The sequence below is a fragment of the Salminus brasiliensis genome, chromosome 19, assembly GCF_030463535.1.
Source record: "Salminus brasiliensis chromosome 19, fSalBra1.hap2, whole genome shotgun sequence".
Taxonomy (NCBI): Eukaryota; Metazoa; Chordata; class Actinopteri; order Characiformes; family Bryconidae; genus Salminus; species Salminus brasiliensis.
Window position 1 is genome coordinate 16,782,576 of NC_132896.1, and position 19,671 is coordinate 16,802,246.

Consider the following 19,671-nt stretch of genomic DNA (forward strand, 5'->3'; position numbering starts at 1 on the left):
ATACAGTTCCCTCTAACGTTATTGGTGAGGAGCACTTTGCGTGCACAATTAAACGGACAGTTTAAAGGGATGCAGGGGAATGCTGCCAATAAACAAATGGGTGTGGTGACACACTCACAATTTTGGAAGAATTACTCCCAAGAACAGTCCTGTGGGTTTGCGGCAGGCAAGGACATACTGAAAGAGAGAGTCACATCCTGCCCCAGCGAGGTAAAGGTAATTTCCAAAGTGAGCCACAGAGCCACAGTCGGGTGATGTAGCCTCTGGGTGATAAAAGCAGTTAGTGCTTAGTGATATGGAGTGGGCACACCAAGAGTCAATGTAATCCAATAGTCAGCAGTTTCAGGTTTGAAGAACCAGAGTTCAGCACAATTTGTCAGTTTTCCTGATCTAAACATAGCATTTAACCAATAAGCTGAAACAGGTGTAGATAACATAAATGTGCTGCACTAAGGCCTTCTAGGACCAGAACTGAAGACCCCTGGGATGTAACAGGAGGCTGCTTTTTGTCAATGAAATTTTGACTACTCAAGTATGACACTCAATATCTCACAGCCAATGAACATCAAACCCAAAATCAGTCCCAGATGTAAAAGTTTGAGGTTCGTGTTGTTGTCAGCAAAGAGAACCAGAGGGTGATGGTGGTCTGCCGGAATGTACGCATGTGTGTTTGTGTGAATGTGAATGAGTGACTAGGTATTACTCACAGCACACACAGCGCATAGGCACCAGGCACCGACTCGCTGTCACGCACAAGGAAGCTGCCATCCCGTCCAGCCCGAGCAAGCAGCTCCTCAGCCAGCACTCGGCTGATGTCCCGGTGATACCACGCTGCCATCGTCATGACGGCCAGTCACGGCCACTAGCGACAATGGAGTCCTTATGTCCAAACAACAGATAAAACAGAACTATATATATAGGTGACCAAGGTACAAACTAGCAGGGAGACAAAAGCATGTTGCGGTTGATGTCACACCAAACCATGACCCAGTTTCTGGTTATTGTGGTCTTGTTCATGTACCGTCAGCTTATTTCTGTCTCTTGGTTTTCAGTCCTCATTAGAGATCAGATGAACAAGAAAACTGCAGCCGTTCAGACATTTCTAGTTTAGTCCACGAACATAGAGCTGGGGTCCCACATAGATGAAAGATGTTTTGGTTTTTCCCAACGTACAAAAACGAACCAAATATCCTAGAAGACTAGTATAAAAAATGTCAAGGAGGAGGTCACACGTCCCCCACCTGAGATGGTAGGCCTCCACAATCACATATCCTCCATCGTCAGAGCACTCCAAGAAGCAGCAGCAGCTTTTAGTTCCAACTGCCTTCAACAACCAATCACTTTGTTTTCACAGCAAACTCGTGCCACAGCAAAGGTGCCTCCGGGCCTGCTTCCTTCGGGATGAACTTTTGACAGTTGTTCAAATGAAGGATGACATTCTGAGAAAGACCTGGGCTGTACTCTTCTGCCAGCAGTCCAGCTCCTTCCAGAGCAAAGCTGACACTACAGAGACACAATAAATGTTTACTGTGCTCATGCACTCTTTTCCACGCTGAAAAAGTTGGTATTGTCCCCTCTGTGCAAGTGACCAGAATGAAAACCCTTCCAAGAAGAGGAACCAAGAGCAGACTTCAAAAAAAAAAAAAGAAAAAAAAAGAAGAGCTGGTTCGTGATCTGAGAGAGCAGCGGAGCAGAACCAGGACAAAATTCAAATGATTTTCCACTCAGTAATTTTAGCCTTATAAGGGAAAGGGGAGGGGGAAAGCTGTGCACCCCTCATAGAAGTTTAGCTGTTGTCTGCAACCTCCTCCACATGTCAAACGCAGCCAGAAGTCCAACAAGAAACTGTTTCAGTGAAGCAGACATGCTTGGGCTTCAGAAATGGTTTGTCCCTGCACTGTCCCGTCTTGATGCCCGCTTCCCCCTTAAAATGCTGTCCAAGAGGAGAAGGGGCCACGGCCAACAGCCCCCGCCAGCAGACGGAAGTGTTTCACTGCTCCAGATGGTAAGGGAGGAAGAGAGATGAGTGAACAAAGAGCAAAAAAGCACAGTCTAGAGAGAATTCCTCTTAAGTGACTTTACTTCATCACTGGTGTGTGAAACCAAGCCCAGCCCACTGAGGCTCGCTCATGCGTTTCCAAAACTTAGAGAAGCACCTCATCCGCACTCTCGAGTACAAAGAGGAACCAAGCCAGGTAGGTACTGTCTCTGACTCTTCTTTAGGTCGACCCTGGACTTCTCGTTTTATTAGAATGCCATTACGTTTCTTTCCCTCGTTGCCTCTCTCTCTCTCCCTGCCTCTGTTTGTCTCAGGAAGTTGAGGGAGAAGCCTCCTCCTCCATATGGATATGATCATTCCCCCCTTCCCTCTCTTTCTCTCTCTCTCTTTCTATACGCTTCTGTTCCGTCCTCCTACAGCTGTGCTCCTCCTCCTCCACCCCTTTCTCTTCTTTTTTTCCTTCTCCTCGCAATATGGAGCTGTTTCTCCATAGGCAGCTGTCTGACTCCTCAGCCTGTTGCTTTTATAGCAACGATCCTCTGTCTAGCCCTCGACCACCAAAGCAAAAACAAAATCAAGGCACATGCACACACACACACACATACACACACACACACATGCCCCACCCCTAAACTTCTATTAATTGTTTGCAGCCAAGAAAAGTTTTTTTTCATTCTTAATAAGTTTCATGAAGGAAATAAGGTTTAAGCACCTAAGGGCACCCACCTCCAGCCAGTGCCTACAATATGCCACCTCCTATTCTGTCTACTCTGTTGTGGAAACAGACCACAGAGGGCCAGATGAGGGTACAAGTTTTTTAAACATAGTGAGACACAATATTATTGCAGCACAGCACCCCCTTGTGTCGAGATGCAGAACAGAGGAGTAGTTTCTTACTGCCTGAGTTTTGTTCTTTTTCTAAAAAGAAAGAAGGAAGAGTACAGTCTACAAATAACAGCAAAGAGCAGAATACCAGCAAGTAGAACTAAATTCATTTAACAGTATAAGAGTTGACATGACAGTATTTGAATTATGTGTTATATAATGCCATTATTGTGAAATATCTTTAAATGTGACATACTTCTTTTCTACAAGTTACCACAATTCCCTGCATGGGTTCTTATTGAAATGTCAGTGACATATCTTGGTCAAAATACCACAAGAGTTGAAGCACTAAAGCCTTGTTCAGAGTTCAGAGTTTGAGTGCCTGTTTCTTTAAATGATAATGCATAATAATAATCTTCTCTACAGACTATATGAATTCTTAGACTTAGTACTAGCGACCTAATGTTTACTTCACCTTGAGTTCAAATCTCTCTCTCTCTCTCTTAATGATTATAATTCAATAAATCAATTAATTATAAGATAAAGGCAACATTATTAAATACACAATGTAAACAATTACACAATGAGAAAGACACTGCAAAAATTATCTATGTAAGAGAGCAAGGTGCAAACCACTGCTGACCACAAAGAACACAAAGGCTCATGTCACATTTGCCAAAAAAATATCTAGATGACCCTCAAGCCTTCTAGCCTAATATTGATGAGCCGAAGGTGTAACCTTTTTCAAGACATGTTTCCCGTTACATCTGGTGTAAAGCTCACACCGCATTCTATCATAAGAACATTATACAAACAGTGGTTGGTGTGGCGCAACAGATAACACCACTACCTGCCACTGAGTTACAACATCATGTGGGAGACCAGGTTTTGATTCCCGGTCTGGGTGACTATGCTGCGCTACACCAATAAGAGTCCTTGGGCAAGACTCCTAACACTACATTGGCCCACCTCTGTGATATGAATAACCTTGTGTGTCGCTCTGGATAAGAGTGTCTGCTAAATGCCGTAAATGTAACGTAAATGTCATACAGAACATATCTATCCGAAATTCCTGAATGAGCATGTCACATGTTAGTTTGTGATCTAAAGCTCAAGTGCAGTTGGGTTATGCAGCAGAACAATGATCTGAAGTACATAAGCCCACAAATCCACTTTTGAATGACTCAAAAGAAACAACATTATGTTTTTGCAGTGGTCAAGACAAATTCCTGATTTGAATCCCATTGTAAAGCTGAGAAAAGACCATAAACAGACAAAAAACTTTTCAAAAACTTTTCAAAAACTTTGAAAACCCTCCAATGGGTCAAACTTCCTCCTCAGCAATGCAAAACACTATCAAGTTATTGCAAAAGTTTGAGTGCAACTGTTACTGTCCAAGATAGCACAGCTAGTTAATAGGATTAGGATCAAGTTTTTTTTCAATAAATGGAATGAGCACTGAAAATCTCCAACGTGTGTTTATTTGTGTTGTGTTGTTAAAATTATATTATCTAAACTTTACATATTTACATGTAACAAATATGCTTGGGAAGAGGCAATACGTTTTATTTTCTGCTGTGTACAGTCAATAATTTTCTGCCTGCAGTACAATTCAAAGTAGGCAAAAAACACACACCCCACAACCTCACAATTGTGACCCGTGGTGGCCTTTTAAAACCCTGCTTTTGCAACTGTAGTGGGTGGAGCCACTCAGACAGTTGGTGGCAGAATTCTAATGAGACAGCTTGTGATGTAGAAAGCTTAGCCAAATCAGAGCGCTGTGCTTTCTCCCCTAGGCAGTTTCCGAAGCATAGCAAAATGCCTCCAAGAGTCATGTCTTAAGGCCATGTCTTGTCCCCGCACTGCTACAGTCTCCATCCAATTACCCGAGCAGTTCTGTTTACACAACACAGTACTGGATTATTGTCCACCCCTGACCGAAAGGGCTAATCTACTCTGCATGCATGCACACTCTCACACTGCCCAGCAATGAACTCTCACACTCTCGCTATCAGCTGCTTCTTGCTTCTGCCATCTGAGAACAGTGATGCCTTAAATCTTCACAACTGAACAAGAAGCAACATTAAATATCTAGTATACTTGGTGACTGACAAGAGAACTTACTTAATTGACTAGGCCATCTTAGCAGTGGCCTCCAGTTCACTCACATTCTTGGATTTGTGTGCTGCCACCACCTTCAAAATCCACCAAAGGTCTTCAATAGGGTTCAAGTCAGATGACTGTGATGACCACTCCAGAACCTTCCAGAATTTCTTCTGAAACCAAGTCTTGGTTGGCTTCTGATTGGGATCACTGATTGGGAGTCTGTGCTTTTGGGTCAGTGGAGGTGTACAGACCTTCAGTATTTAGTATGCACATTATTGTGCAATCTGAAACATCAGTGTCTGCTGCCACCAAATCTTATCTGCTGCAGATCTTTTGTAGTCACTAGAGGGTTTTTGAAGCATCTTCTGTCTGCCACATCCAGGTAGTGTAGCTAGTGTTCCTTTCACTTAGTACTTGTGAGCTATGCTTCCATCTCTATCTCTAGGAACATTCTGTGCCTTTGATACCTTTTGTATTATTTGCCTTGTTGTAAGGCAATGAGCTCTTCTCTGAACTTTTTGGCTAACTTTTGACAAACCTCTAAACATTGATGTGTGACCTCAAGAGTATACCTGATGCAACTAATGAAGCCCTTGATTTGCCACCTAATTTGCTTTTTTGAGAGATTCCATTCAAGGGGTTTAATAATTCTGAAATTGCAGTTCTCTGTGAATGCTAGTGGGAATGTAAGCTAGTAGTAGTCTAAAAAACAGTTCTGTGCCAGTACTCTTTGCTGAAAGACACTGTTATCCTGTCAAACACATGCAGTGTCTTTCACAAGCTTTGAATATTTAGCGGTAACATTACTACAATATCTATAGTGGTTCTGTAGAGTATGTCAACATTATGTGTGTGAATAACTATCTTGAGACTTGTTATTTATGTATTATGACCTATAGCTCATTTGTTCTCTCCTTGAACAGTTATTTTTGTCATATACATATGTCCTCTCTCTCTCTCTCTCTCTCTCTCTCTCTCTCTCTCTCTCTCAATATAGGCACAGCTGTTGGCTCATGTCTGTACCCTATTTGGATATGTACCAACAGAGCTATATACCTTTAGAGTGCATATTATTATTATTGTATTACATATACCTATATATTGTATTATTTTACTGCACTGAACTACATACTTATTTAAGCTAGAAAAAAATCCTGTGTTCTGTGGGTCAGTTTTTGACCTAAAGAACGAATTCCTAGCTGATTTAGCTGACTCTACAGCTGAATAAGATGTGAATCAGAATAATAAATTACACACCATTATGTTTTTCTGAACAAAACAGTATTAGGGAGCGTCTTTGAGGTAGATAGATACCAAGAATAGCTCATGTCAGTCGAGGATGACTGAAAACATTCATGAATCTGCTTTGTCTACACATCCAGCCCAACAGAAAGCTCTTTAACGTTTGATCTCATCACACAAAGAAACAATTAACTGCACATGCTCCTTAGCCCCACATGCTTGTTTAGCTGCACGCAGACACAGAAGGCACAGATGCGCGTTCATCAAATTACGTGTATTCTAAGAAGACCTACAGCAAAGGCATTGCACTGTGGAAATTCTAGGAAATGTTTTTGGAAATTTACTTGTTTTTTTACCTTAGAGAAAAGGGGGGGGGGGGTGGCAACGATGTGTTTGTGTGAACTCTTGCTGACCTTTGCATGCACGCACTAAGGATCAAGATTATAATAGGATGTGTTTAAAGGGATCGTGCACATTTAAAGTGCAGGTTGCACTTGGCAGTATTCATACACAGCTGGAGTCTCTATCCCTTGCCCAAGTTCAGTCACATTGGTACTGTGTCCTGATGCCAGAGGCATGCACTCACAGGTCCAGGTTAACTTGTTGGACGCTCACTTTATAATACCTCAATTATTAACTGTCAAAAGATTACAAGCCATATGGACGGGGACTTCATCCCTTCTGTGGACCATCTGCTGAGGCAGCTTCCAAAGGAAAATACAGCAATCAGGCATGATCCTCTCCCACTAATCTCCTATAACCAAGAAAACAGCGATGTCACCTTAATGGCAGCACATTCATTCATTGCTGTAAATAAAATCCTCACCACAGATGGACTTTTCAGCATATTCACCTGCTTTGTGAAATTCCCTACATTATAATCAACACTGAACATATTACTAGAAATTAAATCTCCATCATTACAACTGAAGGAACAAAACTATCCAGATATTCAAAACAATCCAAAGAGATGTTAGTTCATTTCTAGTTTCAGTGTTTGTGATCAAATCACTGTCATTAACTGTGAGTTTCATTAACACAAAATGTTATCTATTTTTTTAATATGGCTACCTGGCTACAATTTACTAAATTAGCTAGCTAGCTGGCTAAGCACATGCTGATAAAGATGACACTCTTTACACAATTTATATCAAAAATACATTCTAATACAAATGATTTAACAGAATAAAGTATTTAAAATGTATGCTTGAGGAATCCTGTTAAGAAAGGAAAAAATAAGAAATCATCAATGTTAAAATAAATGCAGAATTTATCAGCTTTTGGCCTAAAATGAGGTCACTTACTCTTTATCCTTATCCTTATCCCTTAATTATTATTATGTCAAAATAAGTTGAGGGGCTTACACAAAACACAAGGGCAGAGATCATTATAATATTTAACTTTAAAGTAATATGTATAATAGTAATAATAATAATATGCTGCAAATATTAGATGTGTAAGCACGTAATTCCTTTATAGCCCCATATTGTGCCTATTTTTATACACGTTGTAGCCAGGAAAAGAACACGACTAATGAAGTAATAGGATTGGCACCAAAAAGGCCACTCCACTGTATAACAGTCTGTGTGTTTACTGTGAAGGAGGGAGGAGAGCTTGCAGTATAAAGGCAGATGGTGACAGAAGCGGACGTGATTTACACTTGGTCAGAGCAAGCAGTTTGACGGATTACAGCCAGAGCACAGGAGCAGTCAGCCAGCCAAAGGAGGTAGGAGAAAACTCGGCCAAGGTTCCAGCTCTAATACAATTACTACAACTCACAGGGACAGCAGAACAGCAATGGACATGGTGGATTTGGGTAGAGGACAATCTGATGAAAGCCAGAAGAGTGAAAGGTGTAGCAAATATAAAGAAATGGGACTAGACTAGACTCTGTTTGTTATCAAGCAGCATTGTTGGTATGGTGGTGTACACATAGCCATCTAGAATGTAGAAAATCTGAGGTTTATAAAGTGGAGTGGGGTGAAAGCACTTACATTGTGTCTGAATATGAGAGAATAATTAGTTTAGGTAATAGTGGTGGTCATTTTTTTATGCTGAAACAGAACACATACTATTCTAATGCACAGTTTCTCTGTCTTTTATAAAAAACCTAATCATCAATGTGACCTGTGCAAATGTGTTTGACACCCTATGCACTGCAAAGGTTAGACCTTCATTAGCAAGTGAGGCCTAAGGCAAGAGGAGCTGCCAGTTAAATCAAATTTCCAAGCTTTTTAAATTCTAAGACATGTTAAACCTTGGACTTATTTAAGCAACTCTCTTAATATCTAACCAATGCCCACAAGGGAGGGCAAAAGAAATGCGGACTGTTATTAAGAAGGGCAGTTAATGGCAGTTCATGTGGAAGCCCAGATAATATTTGAATGGCCAAAGACCAAAACTCCCATTTAACTGTAAAGAAATGGTGAAAAAAGAGGGTGGTGTGCAGTTGCTTGCACAAATATAACCTTATGGAAGAGTTATATAATAAATAAACCATTATAGTCACAATACATACCATTTGAAGTATGCTACAGCAGCAACTACATTTTGGAGACTGTGGACTAATGAAGTTAAAATAGAACTATTTAGTCACAATCAGAAAAGGTACATCTGTAGAAAAAAAGAACTGCATCTCATGCAAAGATCACCTTACCAATTAGTAAGCATGGGGGTGGATCAATCCTGCCCTGGGGTTGTGTTGCTGCCAGTGGCACTGGCAATATTGCAAATATTGCAAATTCTGGATGCAAATGTCAAACCATCTGATAAAAGTCTAAAGCATAAAAGAGCGTTTTCTACAGCAGAATATGATCTAAATATACCTCATGGACTACCTGGGGAGACATAAACAGGCTGTGCATGTAAGAGGACCAAAAACATCTCAAAATGAAGCACTTCTGCAAAGAAGAGAAGGGAAAATACAAGGCCTACAACCATTCTTGAGAGATTTCTGAAGCCCTAAGTCTGTAAGGTGACCAAGCATTTTCAGATAGACCACAATAATGTTATTAAAGACAGAGTAACTGTGCATTTATGTTTTATTTGCTACAGAAATTAAAAATGTGTCATTTGGGTTCCCAAACTTTTCTAGAAGATTATAACTCTTATTTAAAAGCCAACAGAGCAAATTAAGGATGGGTGGATGCTTCCAGGTCAGTAGCAGTAGCTGTACGTAAGCAAAAACAAAGGCTAGTAATAACAAAGGCTTAATAAGTTTAGGTTGCACCATCTGAAGTATCATATAGTATTAGTTTAGGTACATTTGTCTTGGTATTACTTGGTATTGGATCCAAATCAATGTATGGTATTGCCTGTCCCCACTTATAGCCATAGTTCAGTCGCACCCAGCAGAGGCAGAAACTCTGGATTTATGTTGCTTTTGTATCAACTGGACAGAAAAAGTAATTAAAAATAATTTTAAATAAACCAAAGTTGTATCAGTTTACATCTTTTTCTTCTATGCTGGATATATCAGTCTTTTTATGCTCGTATGGCACAAGTTTCAATATCAGAGTGATTACTGGTTGGTTTTTGACTTGAATCAGTGGTGGATCAGTGGTGTGTTTTAGTAAAACTGCTGCAAATTAAGGACTTAGTAAACACTTTACACACAAATGTATGCATAACCAGTGCAACCAAGTCCTTATTACAAGGCTCACACGGCACAAGGTTTCTTTAATACTAATGTAAATACTTTCAATTAACAGTTAGTTCTGACCCCGCAACGTGATTGGCTGAGAGACGTTCTATGAGTGCCAGTATAGCATGACAATGGCACTGACCAAAGGTCTTTAAGCATTACTTCACCACATTCACACCTAACCAAGCAATGACGCCAGTGCTTACAAGACAAAAACATCATCCATAAAAAAGCAACAACGTTATAATTCTACAAGTAAAATAATATTTGTGATACATTTCATTTGTTACAGTAAATATCATAAATGAAAACTAAAAAACTAAATGCTGAAGATTTTATGCCATTATTTGCATGGCGTCCCATACTGCCCATACATGCACTAAACACAGAGCAATAGTTGCTAGGCAGGTAGATAGGTTTGAGACACGGAATTCAATCATCCAATCAGAGGGAGCATCTACTGCACCATTCATTTGAATACCAAGCATCTACTGCACCATTCATTGATCATTTGAATACCAAGCAGGTTATCAGGAAATACAGTCCATCTTTACATAAAAGTAGGATCTCAATATTTAACAGTTTTGGCAGTGTGTGTCACCATAGGATTATGTATAACATAGAAGTAATGTAATGTTGTCAATGGAATGCTGATTGTTTATTTTATAATCTAACAATAAAGAGATATCAAATAAAACTGTTCAAAATAATCACAATAATACACTTTGGGTTTTGGTTCATGCTATAACATTAAATACTGGCACTAGTGCACTGATCTTTGGCACTTGGCCTGCAGCCCAGTGCCAAAATCATATTATAGCAATCCATCTCATGTATTATTGCTTAGATACATTTTTTGATAGTTTTCACTTTGGAAATCACAAAGAATTGTGACCTTTTTTAGACACATTTAAAAGTATTGATATTGTATTGAGGAGTTTAGCCTTGGTATCACTTGCTATTAGCAAAGTTAGCAGTATTGCTCAACCCTTGGAAAATTATTATTAGAAAACTGAATTATTGCAAATGCAAGATAAACAATAATATTACACTGGAATGAATATGGGTAATGGTGGACACCAATAAGAATTTAAGTAAATAAATATCTGTAATATTTTATTATAACAGAACCCAAATAAAAGCAATGTAAGCATTATCTAAAAGTATTTAATGACTTTTATTATAACATTAACTATATATATACACATACGTATGTGTGTACATATGGAACAAAATGATCAGGGTTAAACTGAGTGGACCCATGGTTCAACTGCTCATAAATAAGTATTCCTATTGCCAGAAGCATCAGGCTGTCAGTGCTTAAGAAAGCTGGGCCTCATCTCTTGGATTAAGGAGCAGGCATATTAGCAACTGGCAAGAGCTTATCCTGAGTGCAGCATTCGACTAAGATTAGCAGACAGTCAATCGTCATGTTAATCTCCTACTCCCAGATTAGCTCCACTAGATTTAAACTCATTGTTTGTGAGGCCATTTTCATCAGCCATTTTAATGAATGCAAAACAAGAAATTGGCATGGATGCTGTTATTCTGACTGCCTGCTCTCTAACACAGCTTTAATCTTTTCCATTTTAGGAACTCAGCAGAGTAACTGCAACCATGGCAAAGTAAGTTCCAGTAGATTAAGCCATTCACATCTGCCACAAAGACAAGTACAGTGGTTTGGGGATGTGCTGCAGAAGCACTATTCAAGGCTGACATTATGCAGTTTAGCAATTTCATTAGATATTTTTCTTCCACCCTGTTGCACTATAAGCAGTCTAAGCATTTTAATGTCTATACATTCTGTCCTCACACCTGTATTATGTATAAGAGACTTTTAGGACTGTGGTATAGGTGGATTAGCAGATTGTACTAAATCCTTCTTAGGGTGGATTTACTGGCTTAGTGAATATAAATTTAAAAGTAACAGTGCAAAGCCTGATGTATGCGTCTGGCTAATCACCTCAAAGTAACGAGCAAGTGCTAAGCTACACATGCAAAGTTAAGCCTTTTTGCTTATTTTACCTTGTAAGTAGGAAAAATAACCTAAAGGACTACTGTTTGCCTTGATTGACCAATATTGGACATATATATAATGGATATAATGGATATAACAAGTGGGTATAATAAGTGTTTCATGATTGTTGTTGTCAAGTGATGTTAATGCATGCTGTTTATGCAAACAATTATACACTGATAGATTATTGTCATAAGCAGGCGTAGACAAATTGGGCTTTAAAAAATAAAAGTCCTGCTAGGCTTCTGATTACCTGAATTCACATGGTTAATAAGTAAAATCAACTCTGTCTGGGGAACTGACATCTTTTTAAAAGGCAATTCTATTTTGTGTAAGAAAGATATGCTCATTTTAATTGTTGCAATGGAAACAAAGTCATTCAGAGTAGTTTGTTGCGAAATGCTGTATTATAGAGAAACTTTCTACATCTTCTATCAATGCTAGCCACCAGGGCTTTTTTATTTTTCTATCAAAAATAATAAAGTTTTTATATGTATTGTTAATGCTGGTTATTTTATATGAAAGTGGTAAATCTGGGGGAAAAAATTTCATTGGGTATTAATTTGCCTTAGAGCATTATAGTGTGGGAATTTGTATTTTTGCTCCTGTGCTCCCCCTACAGTTGGGGAGTGTAATTCACTTTTACATTACTGCAGTAAAGACAAATAGCACCATGCGCAACCTCATGTGGACAGTTCTGAATGAGCATTTCTTGACAAGCTGAGAGATACAGATACAGTGTCTGAAGTGAAAGAAACATGTTGATTGACGAGGTAGAGTAATACTACGGAATTATACGCAGTGTTCTTGCGAGAGAGGCTCCATGTTAGCAGCCATTCCAGGCCTGAAGTGGCAATGACAGAGATGCCTTTCTCCCAATTACAAGTCAATGTGCCACTTATTTAAAGCTGTTATTCTTCTGTTATTTATTATCATAAGGTGAAATTGCTTCATTATGTCATTTTAAAACACCCTGCATATGTTCTTTCAAAAATAAATTTTAGGCCAAAATTTAACAAAACTGTTCTAAAGCACTTTTTGAAACGTTAAACACTTTAGATGGTTCTTATCATGACCAATGCGAACAATTCTGTTCTGAAAAAAAAACTCTATAGTGGAGCATTTCACACCAAACCACTCTAAAAGACTTTAATTGCAACCTAACAATTCAAATCTGCAAAAAGTCTGTGGAGATCTACTTCATCATTATGTGATATGAGAACGTCAGGCTGGCACCAATGTTCCAATTGCATGAAAGAGAACAGTTTGCGAGTGCATGCAGACTATTCTAATTTGGTATCTTCCTTTGAAATACTGCAGCTAAACTACTCCACGTTTTAACAAGTGAAGAAGGTTAGAACTGCTCTACACTGGGGCTTAACTATGAGTATGTACTGAATCAGAAATCAGAGATTGTTGTGTTTAATGTATTTCTGTGTTCCATTTGATCAGAGTTTATAAGAAGACCAGTGGGAATGGTTCGGTAAGGGGATTCTCTTGTCATTACACTGAAAAAAAAACTTGGTAATTAAGAAAATTGTAGCAGCCTAATGAACCAAGCTAATGATTTCAGATATGCCTCTACTTGGGGAAGAGAGACTTTGTAGACCATGTGGACAGCGTTGATGTTATTGGTATGTTCTATCTTTATAGATGACAGAAATATATCAAAATATTGGACAATCACACTATTCAGAGGCACACATACATTCTGCTGGATAGCCCTTGTAATTTCATTTGCAGATGGGGTGCTCAAAGTGGACCCTTCAGAGCTTGATGGAAGGAAAGGTAGGAACGAGAATCAATTTGATCAAAATGTACTGAGAACAGTTCACCCCAGCCCATGTCCTGCTACTTTGGCCATGTCTTGGGTGATCCAATCATAATGGACTGCCAAAACGCATAGCCGTTTAGACCTGCCATTTTAAAACCTCTGCTTAAAAGATTTAACTAACTTCACTTGAGCTAAAGCAGTAAAGGTATGGTCTTCAAGATGGCACGGGTAATGCCTCCCAAGGACAGGGGAAGTTGACAAGCACATGTTAAAACCAGTAGTGAAACAGGTAGAGGTAGTGGTCCAGATCCTGATTAAGCTACTTCTCATTTGTACAGTCTGGGTGCAGCTGCTCTGCGCTTTCCGCTACGGACGGGATGATTTGGATGTGATTGGACTTTCCTTCAGGAAAGATATCTGGATACAGCACATTCAGATCTACCCTCCAACAGCTGGTAACAAGCCAGCAAACACACCTATGCAGGATGCCCTCATGAGGAAAGCTGGCGATGAGGGACATCCTTTCACATTTAATGTAGGTGAACCTACTGATCGCTGTGTACTGTGTAATGCAGGGGTTTAATAGTGAGAGATAATAATACCTCCATGTCTGTTTCAGATTCCCACAAATCTGCCATGCTCTGTAACTCTTCAGCCAGCACCAGATGACACAGGCAAGGTATTATCTTGCACACCTACAAATATTTACAATAATTTATTTTTGCTCTCTGCTTATGACTCACTTTAATGTTCTCTTCCTCACTACTGCAGCCTTGTGGGGTTGACTTTGAACTGAAAGCCTACATTGCCAATGAGGCAGACAACCCAGATGAGACAATTGCTAAGAAGTATGCATTGATGCATTTATCATCTTTAGAGACTACAGCACAAAGTAACCCAATAAACATTTATACTCCCATCTCTTACTGTATAGGGACACTTGCCGTTTGGTCATTCGTAAAATCCAATTCGCACCAGACAAGCTGGAGGCCGGGCCCAAAGCCAACATCTTCAAGCAATTCATTTTGTCAGACAAAGCACTTCAGCTGGAGACTTCTATTGAGAAGGAGGTACATCGTTTGACACATAGGTTTTCTGTGAAATGGAGAATAATATCAGCAAACTTGTCAATCAAATACATTAGATGTTATCTTTCTAAAATCCAAATCTTCCTAAAGGTCTATTACCACGGGGATCCAATTCCTGTCAAAGTGAAAATAAACAACGAGACTAACAAAGTGGTTAAAAAAATAAGAATTTCCAGTAAGTAAATATTCAAAAATAAAGACAAAGATTTATTTAAAAACAATAACTGAATAGTCACAGCATACCTTGTTTTGTGATTTTGGTGCATATCTCCTACAGTTGACCAAACAACAGATGTTGTGCTCTATTCAGCTGACAAATACACTAAAGTTGTTCTCTTTGAAGAGTTTGGGTAAGTCTGAATGTCTTTAAACATTTCATATTTGCAAAGACAAGATATCATAATTTTACATTCTACAAAAATATTCATATACAATTACCTTTTACATTGGGTACATATTTTAAACAAAATGGCCAATAGAAATGGTCCAAACAAATACTTTTTTAAGAATACCTTACATTAAAACATATTTTATTGTCCTGTAAAGTTACCTTTTTGGAGATGGTGGAAAATTAATTTCAAACCACAACAATTTTTGCTAATAATCATTATGTATTATGTTAATAATTTTTTAGGGACCAAGTGAATGGCAACTCCACATTTGAGAAGGAATATAAAGTGACTCCTCTATTGGCCAGCAACAAAGAGAAACGTGGTCTAGCGTTGGACGGCAAACTAAAGGATGAAGACACCAACCTTGCATCTTCCACAATGTTAGTCAAGATTTGAGCACGAAATTCCACCCTTAGCCACCAATCCTACCAGCTTTGGCTACTACGAGTATTTTTCACCCCGGGTGTTAATTATATATATATATATATATATATATATATATATATATATATATATATATTATTTAAAATACTCAAAATACTTTCAAATACTGCATTCCAAAAAAATAGTATCTTGGCAAAGAAAATAAATTAATAAATAAGCCACACTGTCTGCCAATATAATGATATAATTTCAATTAAACTTTTGCACTTCTTTTACGTATTTTTGTCTGCAAGGTATCAATTATGCTTTAGGTCTAAAAGTGTGTAAAACACTTCATTTCAGTAAAAAACAACTTTTTGCTCCTCTGAAAATTTGCATTTTTTGGCCACACTGAAAGATATAAATATAAAAACATAAATCAGTCGCTTGTTTTGTTTCATACAGAGTCACATTCTAAAAAAAAGACTGTCCCCTGTCTCCCTCTGCAGCCTGCGACCTGGCATGGACAAAGAAGTACAGGGCATTCTGGTCTCTTACAAAATTAAAGTTAGCCTCATGGTGTCCAGTGGTGGTCTCTTGGGCAGTCTTGCGGCCAGGTTACTGACTTTAATATTCTTCTGTCAAATAAATGTAGTGTAGTGAGATCCTTGAACACACTAATGCATGGAATTGATCCATGGTTGACTTTTTACAGTGTGACTGTTTCTGTCCACAGTGATGTTACTGCAGAGATACCTCTGGTCTTGATGTCACCAAAGCCCGCAGGTAAGGCACTGATCCTTTAAATGTCTAAAGGTTTGAGGGTTTGAAGATATAATGAACATTAGATCACTGATGAGTTTCACTTTCTTTTCTTCCATATTTCTGCTGCATCTCAATGGAATAGATGTGTAAGTCTAAAGCTTAAACCATAACTCCTTTAATTGATGTTCATAGTGATGTACAATGTTTCCTCACGCTAGACCTTTTTTTTCTTTTTGAGGCAAGAAAAATGCAAAATTATGACCTAGCTGTATGTTAAGGCATCCAATGATACTTGGTCCATGAAACTTACTTCAGTAGTGAAAAACAGCTGGTAGCTAACTAACCTCAACCTAATGCTGCTCTTATATGTGTTTGTGAATTCTATTATCTGTAGTAGTGTAGAATAAGTTACCCAGTAGTGAAAGTGAAGACAATCCCAATGTTATGCATTTCTGTTTTTTGTAGTTCAGTTTGTTAGACAATGTATTACAGCTCTAAAGCTTTGTTAATCACTTATGCTCTATAAGCACCTTGACTGGTTTTATTAATGTTTGACATACTGTGCAATGAATAAGCAGGTGTCCAAATACTTTTGCCCATATAATGTATGTAACACATGGACCAGAGAAGTTGTATTGGCGTTCTGTAGTCTGCATCATGCTCATATTAGGCATATATTTTTCTGCAGAAAAAAAAAACTGGATTTTCGAAACGATACTGGGACATGTTAAGATTTCCAGTCTTATGAGATCTGCTCGATGAGCAACAGTGTCAGCTCATATGTAGCAAAATTCGCATTTGACAGTGCATCCAGTGACATTTAGGAGACAAATGCACACAGGACAAACCGTACCAGGTTTGAAATGTTTTGTTTAGCAGCGTTTTTCTAAAATCCCCTTCATTTGTTTCACACAGAGGTCCAGCATAGACCCTGGAATTCCTAATACAAGCATGATGCCATCTACCGAATGACGACACGACTTCAGTGGTCTATTAAAGGATTTCAGAGATTGGAGGCTAACCCTCATGTCATGTTAAAGCATGCCTTGAGAGCACAGTGACTCATGCATGCTGCTTGTTTTTGCATTTTTCATGGATCTCAGCACGGACATCAAACTTGAATAGATTCCCTGGCAGATGGCAGGGAAAAACAACTAAGGAAGAGAAAACGGAGAGAAACAGGAACAGGAAGATGCACATACAGACATAAGGCATGGCTGTGTAAACCCTGGGCAGCTTGGCTTCATGTTAAAAAGCCGTGTAGGATCAGAGCATGTATTAACAGCTATGGCCTCTAAATTAAAGCTACCACTACCACTAAATCTCAGGCTTCTGTGCTGAAACTAAATTTGCTTTTTGTGTTATTTCTGCCTGTATCATGTAAAGTCATGTTGATCGTGTTACAACTGCTTTATTTTTATAACTCAAACTATTCTACATTATGTAATACAGAACCTGTAATAGAGTCTCGAAAGCAGGTCAGTTAGTATTGAATTTCGATACCCCGCAGTACTAACAAACGTTGACAGCAATGATGACTGATATTCTTGTATTCTGATACTGATACTGATATTGTAGCACTGTGAAAAGATGCTAAACATGGGAGCAGACCAACACACTGATTCTATTTAAATAGCTCAATAGCTCAGAAATGCTACAAAAGCACTCTTAGCACCTGGAAAGTTTGAGATTAGTCTGAAAACAATATAATTCTGAAAGTAACAAATGCATTTGGAGCAGAAATACATCTGGAGACTTGTAATTTGTGTCTTAATGTAAATGAAATTTGTGTTTTTACAATTTTTCAATATTTCATTTTTCTGTTTTTCTGTTATTTTCAACATTTATGAAGGTCGAATGATGTAAAGTGAGATGAACAAACATGTGTTTGTCTACACTGATACATTTGTCTACATCATTTGTCTAATATGAATACAACATATTCCATTTTTCTGATCTTAAATAATTACTTTCTCACAGAAACGTTTCCCCACTGCGGGACTAATAAAGGATTATCTTATCTTACACACATCCATTCATTTACATTTTACAATTATTTATTTTTTTATTCAAAAAAGTACATTTAGCTTGAGGTTAACATTTTTGTAATGAATGTTATTGTTTTTGGAAATTGTATCCCACATATATAAGCACACAATGAATTAATTCATTTACAATTAACACTTTAAACCTGTTCAGTGGTTCATGACTTTGCACTGCAAAACATAAAAAACATATTCATGCTTATACATTCCCATGTCAGCAAGAGGTCAGAAAGTTCATTTATTGTTTTAGTAATACATCGCAACACTGTACTGCTAGTTTCATTTTTTATTTTTCATCTCATTTCTTTCATTATTTTGAAATGTTTAAGCTAGTAAATTGCTGTAGAGGAGCAGGGTGTTTCTATAGATATTAATGGGAAATTCATTATTAAGGTATATGTTGTAACAGCACTGCACCACATTAAATGTAACCAGTCTTGAATAAGGACACTGCAAAACAAGGAGGAGCTTCAGCAATTAAACTGATGTGTTCATTATAGCACCACCTACTGGCTAGTTTGACAACAGTTAACAGTAAAGGGGGTTGCAGTGGGTTTTGTGTGTTATTACCTTTTGTGATAACGGGAGAAATTCTGCAAGGTGTCAATAAAATAGGTATAATCTCAAAGGGGCCTGCTGTGTCTACATAGCATCCATAGCTTAGTCTAGTGAGCTACAAACCGAAGTCTGCATATAAAAAATGACAAAAAAATATATATTAGCAACATTTTATGTCGTGTTATATTATTATCTTATTGTTACCCGTTGGTATTATTGTTATTATCATTATTACTATTATAAATGTTGTTGTAATACTGAGGAGTGTCTACCACAAACATTTGTCCCATAATGTTCTGCACTGTCTCACGAAAATAAAGTCTATTTTGGAATTATGAAGAGATTGTCAAGCTTGTGGATCAAATCACAGAAAGCCCACAGACTCCCTAAAGGAGAACAGGGGCTGTATTGTAATATAAAACTATATAAAAAATAAACCTTTATTTCTGAAAAGAATAGATGTGAAGAAGAACTTCTCTAAATAGGTCCTCTCATGCCTGACCTGCTAACGGCCGGTGACATGCTTATTAGTGTGTGGCCCTGTCCCATTATTCGCACTTGCTCCCTCGCACCCCTCGTTTGTGAGTGTGCCTGCCAGGTGTGCATTTCTTTACATTTCCCTAACAAGGGCGCGTGCTATTGCCCCCTATGAACACTTGATGCCCTGTGGAGGCAATTACCCATGTTCCACTGCAATCCAATGACGGTCCTCGCCTCGTAGTTATATTAACGTTTCACTATCTTTAAAAGGGGTCTCTGCCGCCGACCACTTACCCACTTTATCAGCAGCTCAGTGAAATAGCCGCAACTGTTAAACCCAGCATCGTGGCAACTGCGGTATTTGGCGTTTAAGC

At 38.4% G+C, this 19,671-nt stretch overlaps 2 protein-coding genes across 2 annotated transcripts in view; one reads left to right on the forward strand and one right to left on the reverse strand.

Annotated features, from left to right (window-relative positions):
• The window catches only part of inppl1b (inositol polyphosphate phosphatase-like 1b), a 26,038-nt gene extending 23,946 nt beyond the window's left edge, over window positions 1-2,092 (reverse strand). The window contains exon 1 of the mRNA XM_072664264.1: window positions 708-2,092. Coding sequence (XP_072520365.1) covers window positions 708-844 — 137 coding nt within the window. The 5' untranslated portion in view covers window positions 845-2,092. The remainder of the gene's footprint in view (window positions 1-707) is intronic.
• arr3b (arrestin 3b, retinal (X-arrestin)) lies at window positions 1,865-18,066 on the forward strand. The gene is made up of 17 exons (XM_072664244.1): window positions 1,865-2,005; window positions 2,108-2,195; window positions 7,774-7,898; window positions 11,409-11,440; window positions 13,285-13,315; window positions 13,406-13,466; window positions 13,576-13,620; window positions 13,945-14,141; window positions 14,226-14,285; window positions 14,378-14,454; window positions 14,541-14,676; window positions 14,785-14,869; window positions 14,972-15,044; window positions 15,329-15,466; window positions 15,959-16,066; window positions 16,186-16,235; window positions 17,130-18,066. Exons 1-17 carry the CDS (start codon window positions 1,865-1,867, stop codon window positions 17,156-17,158), a joined length of 1,476 nt encoding a protein of 491 aa, XP_072520345.1. The 3' UTR covers window positions 17,159-18,066.
• The last annotated feature ends 1,605 nt before the right edge of the window (window positions 18,067-19,671 follow it).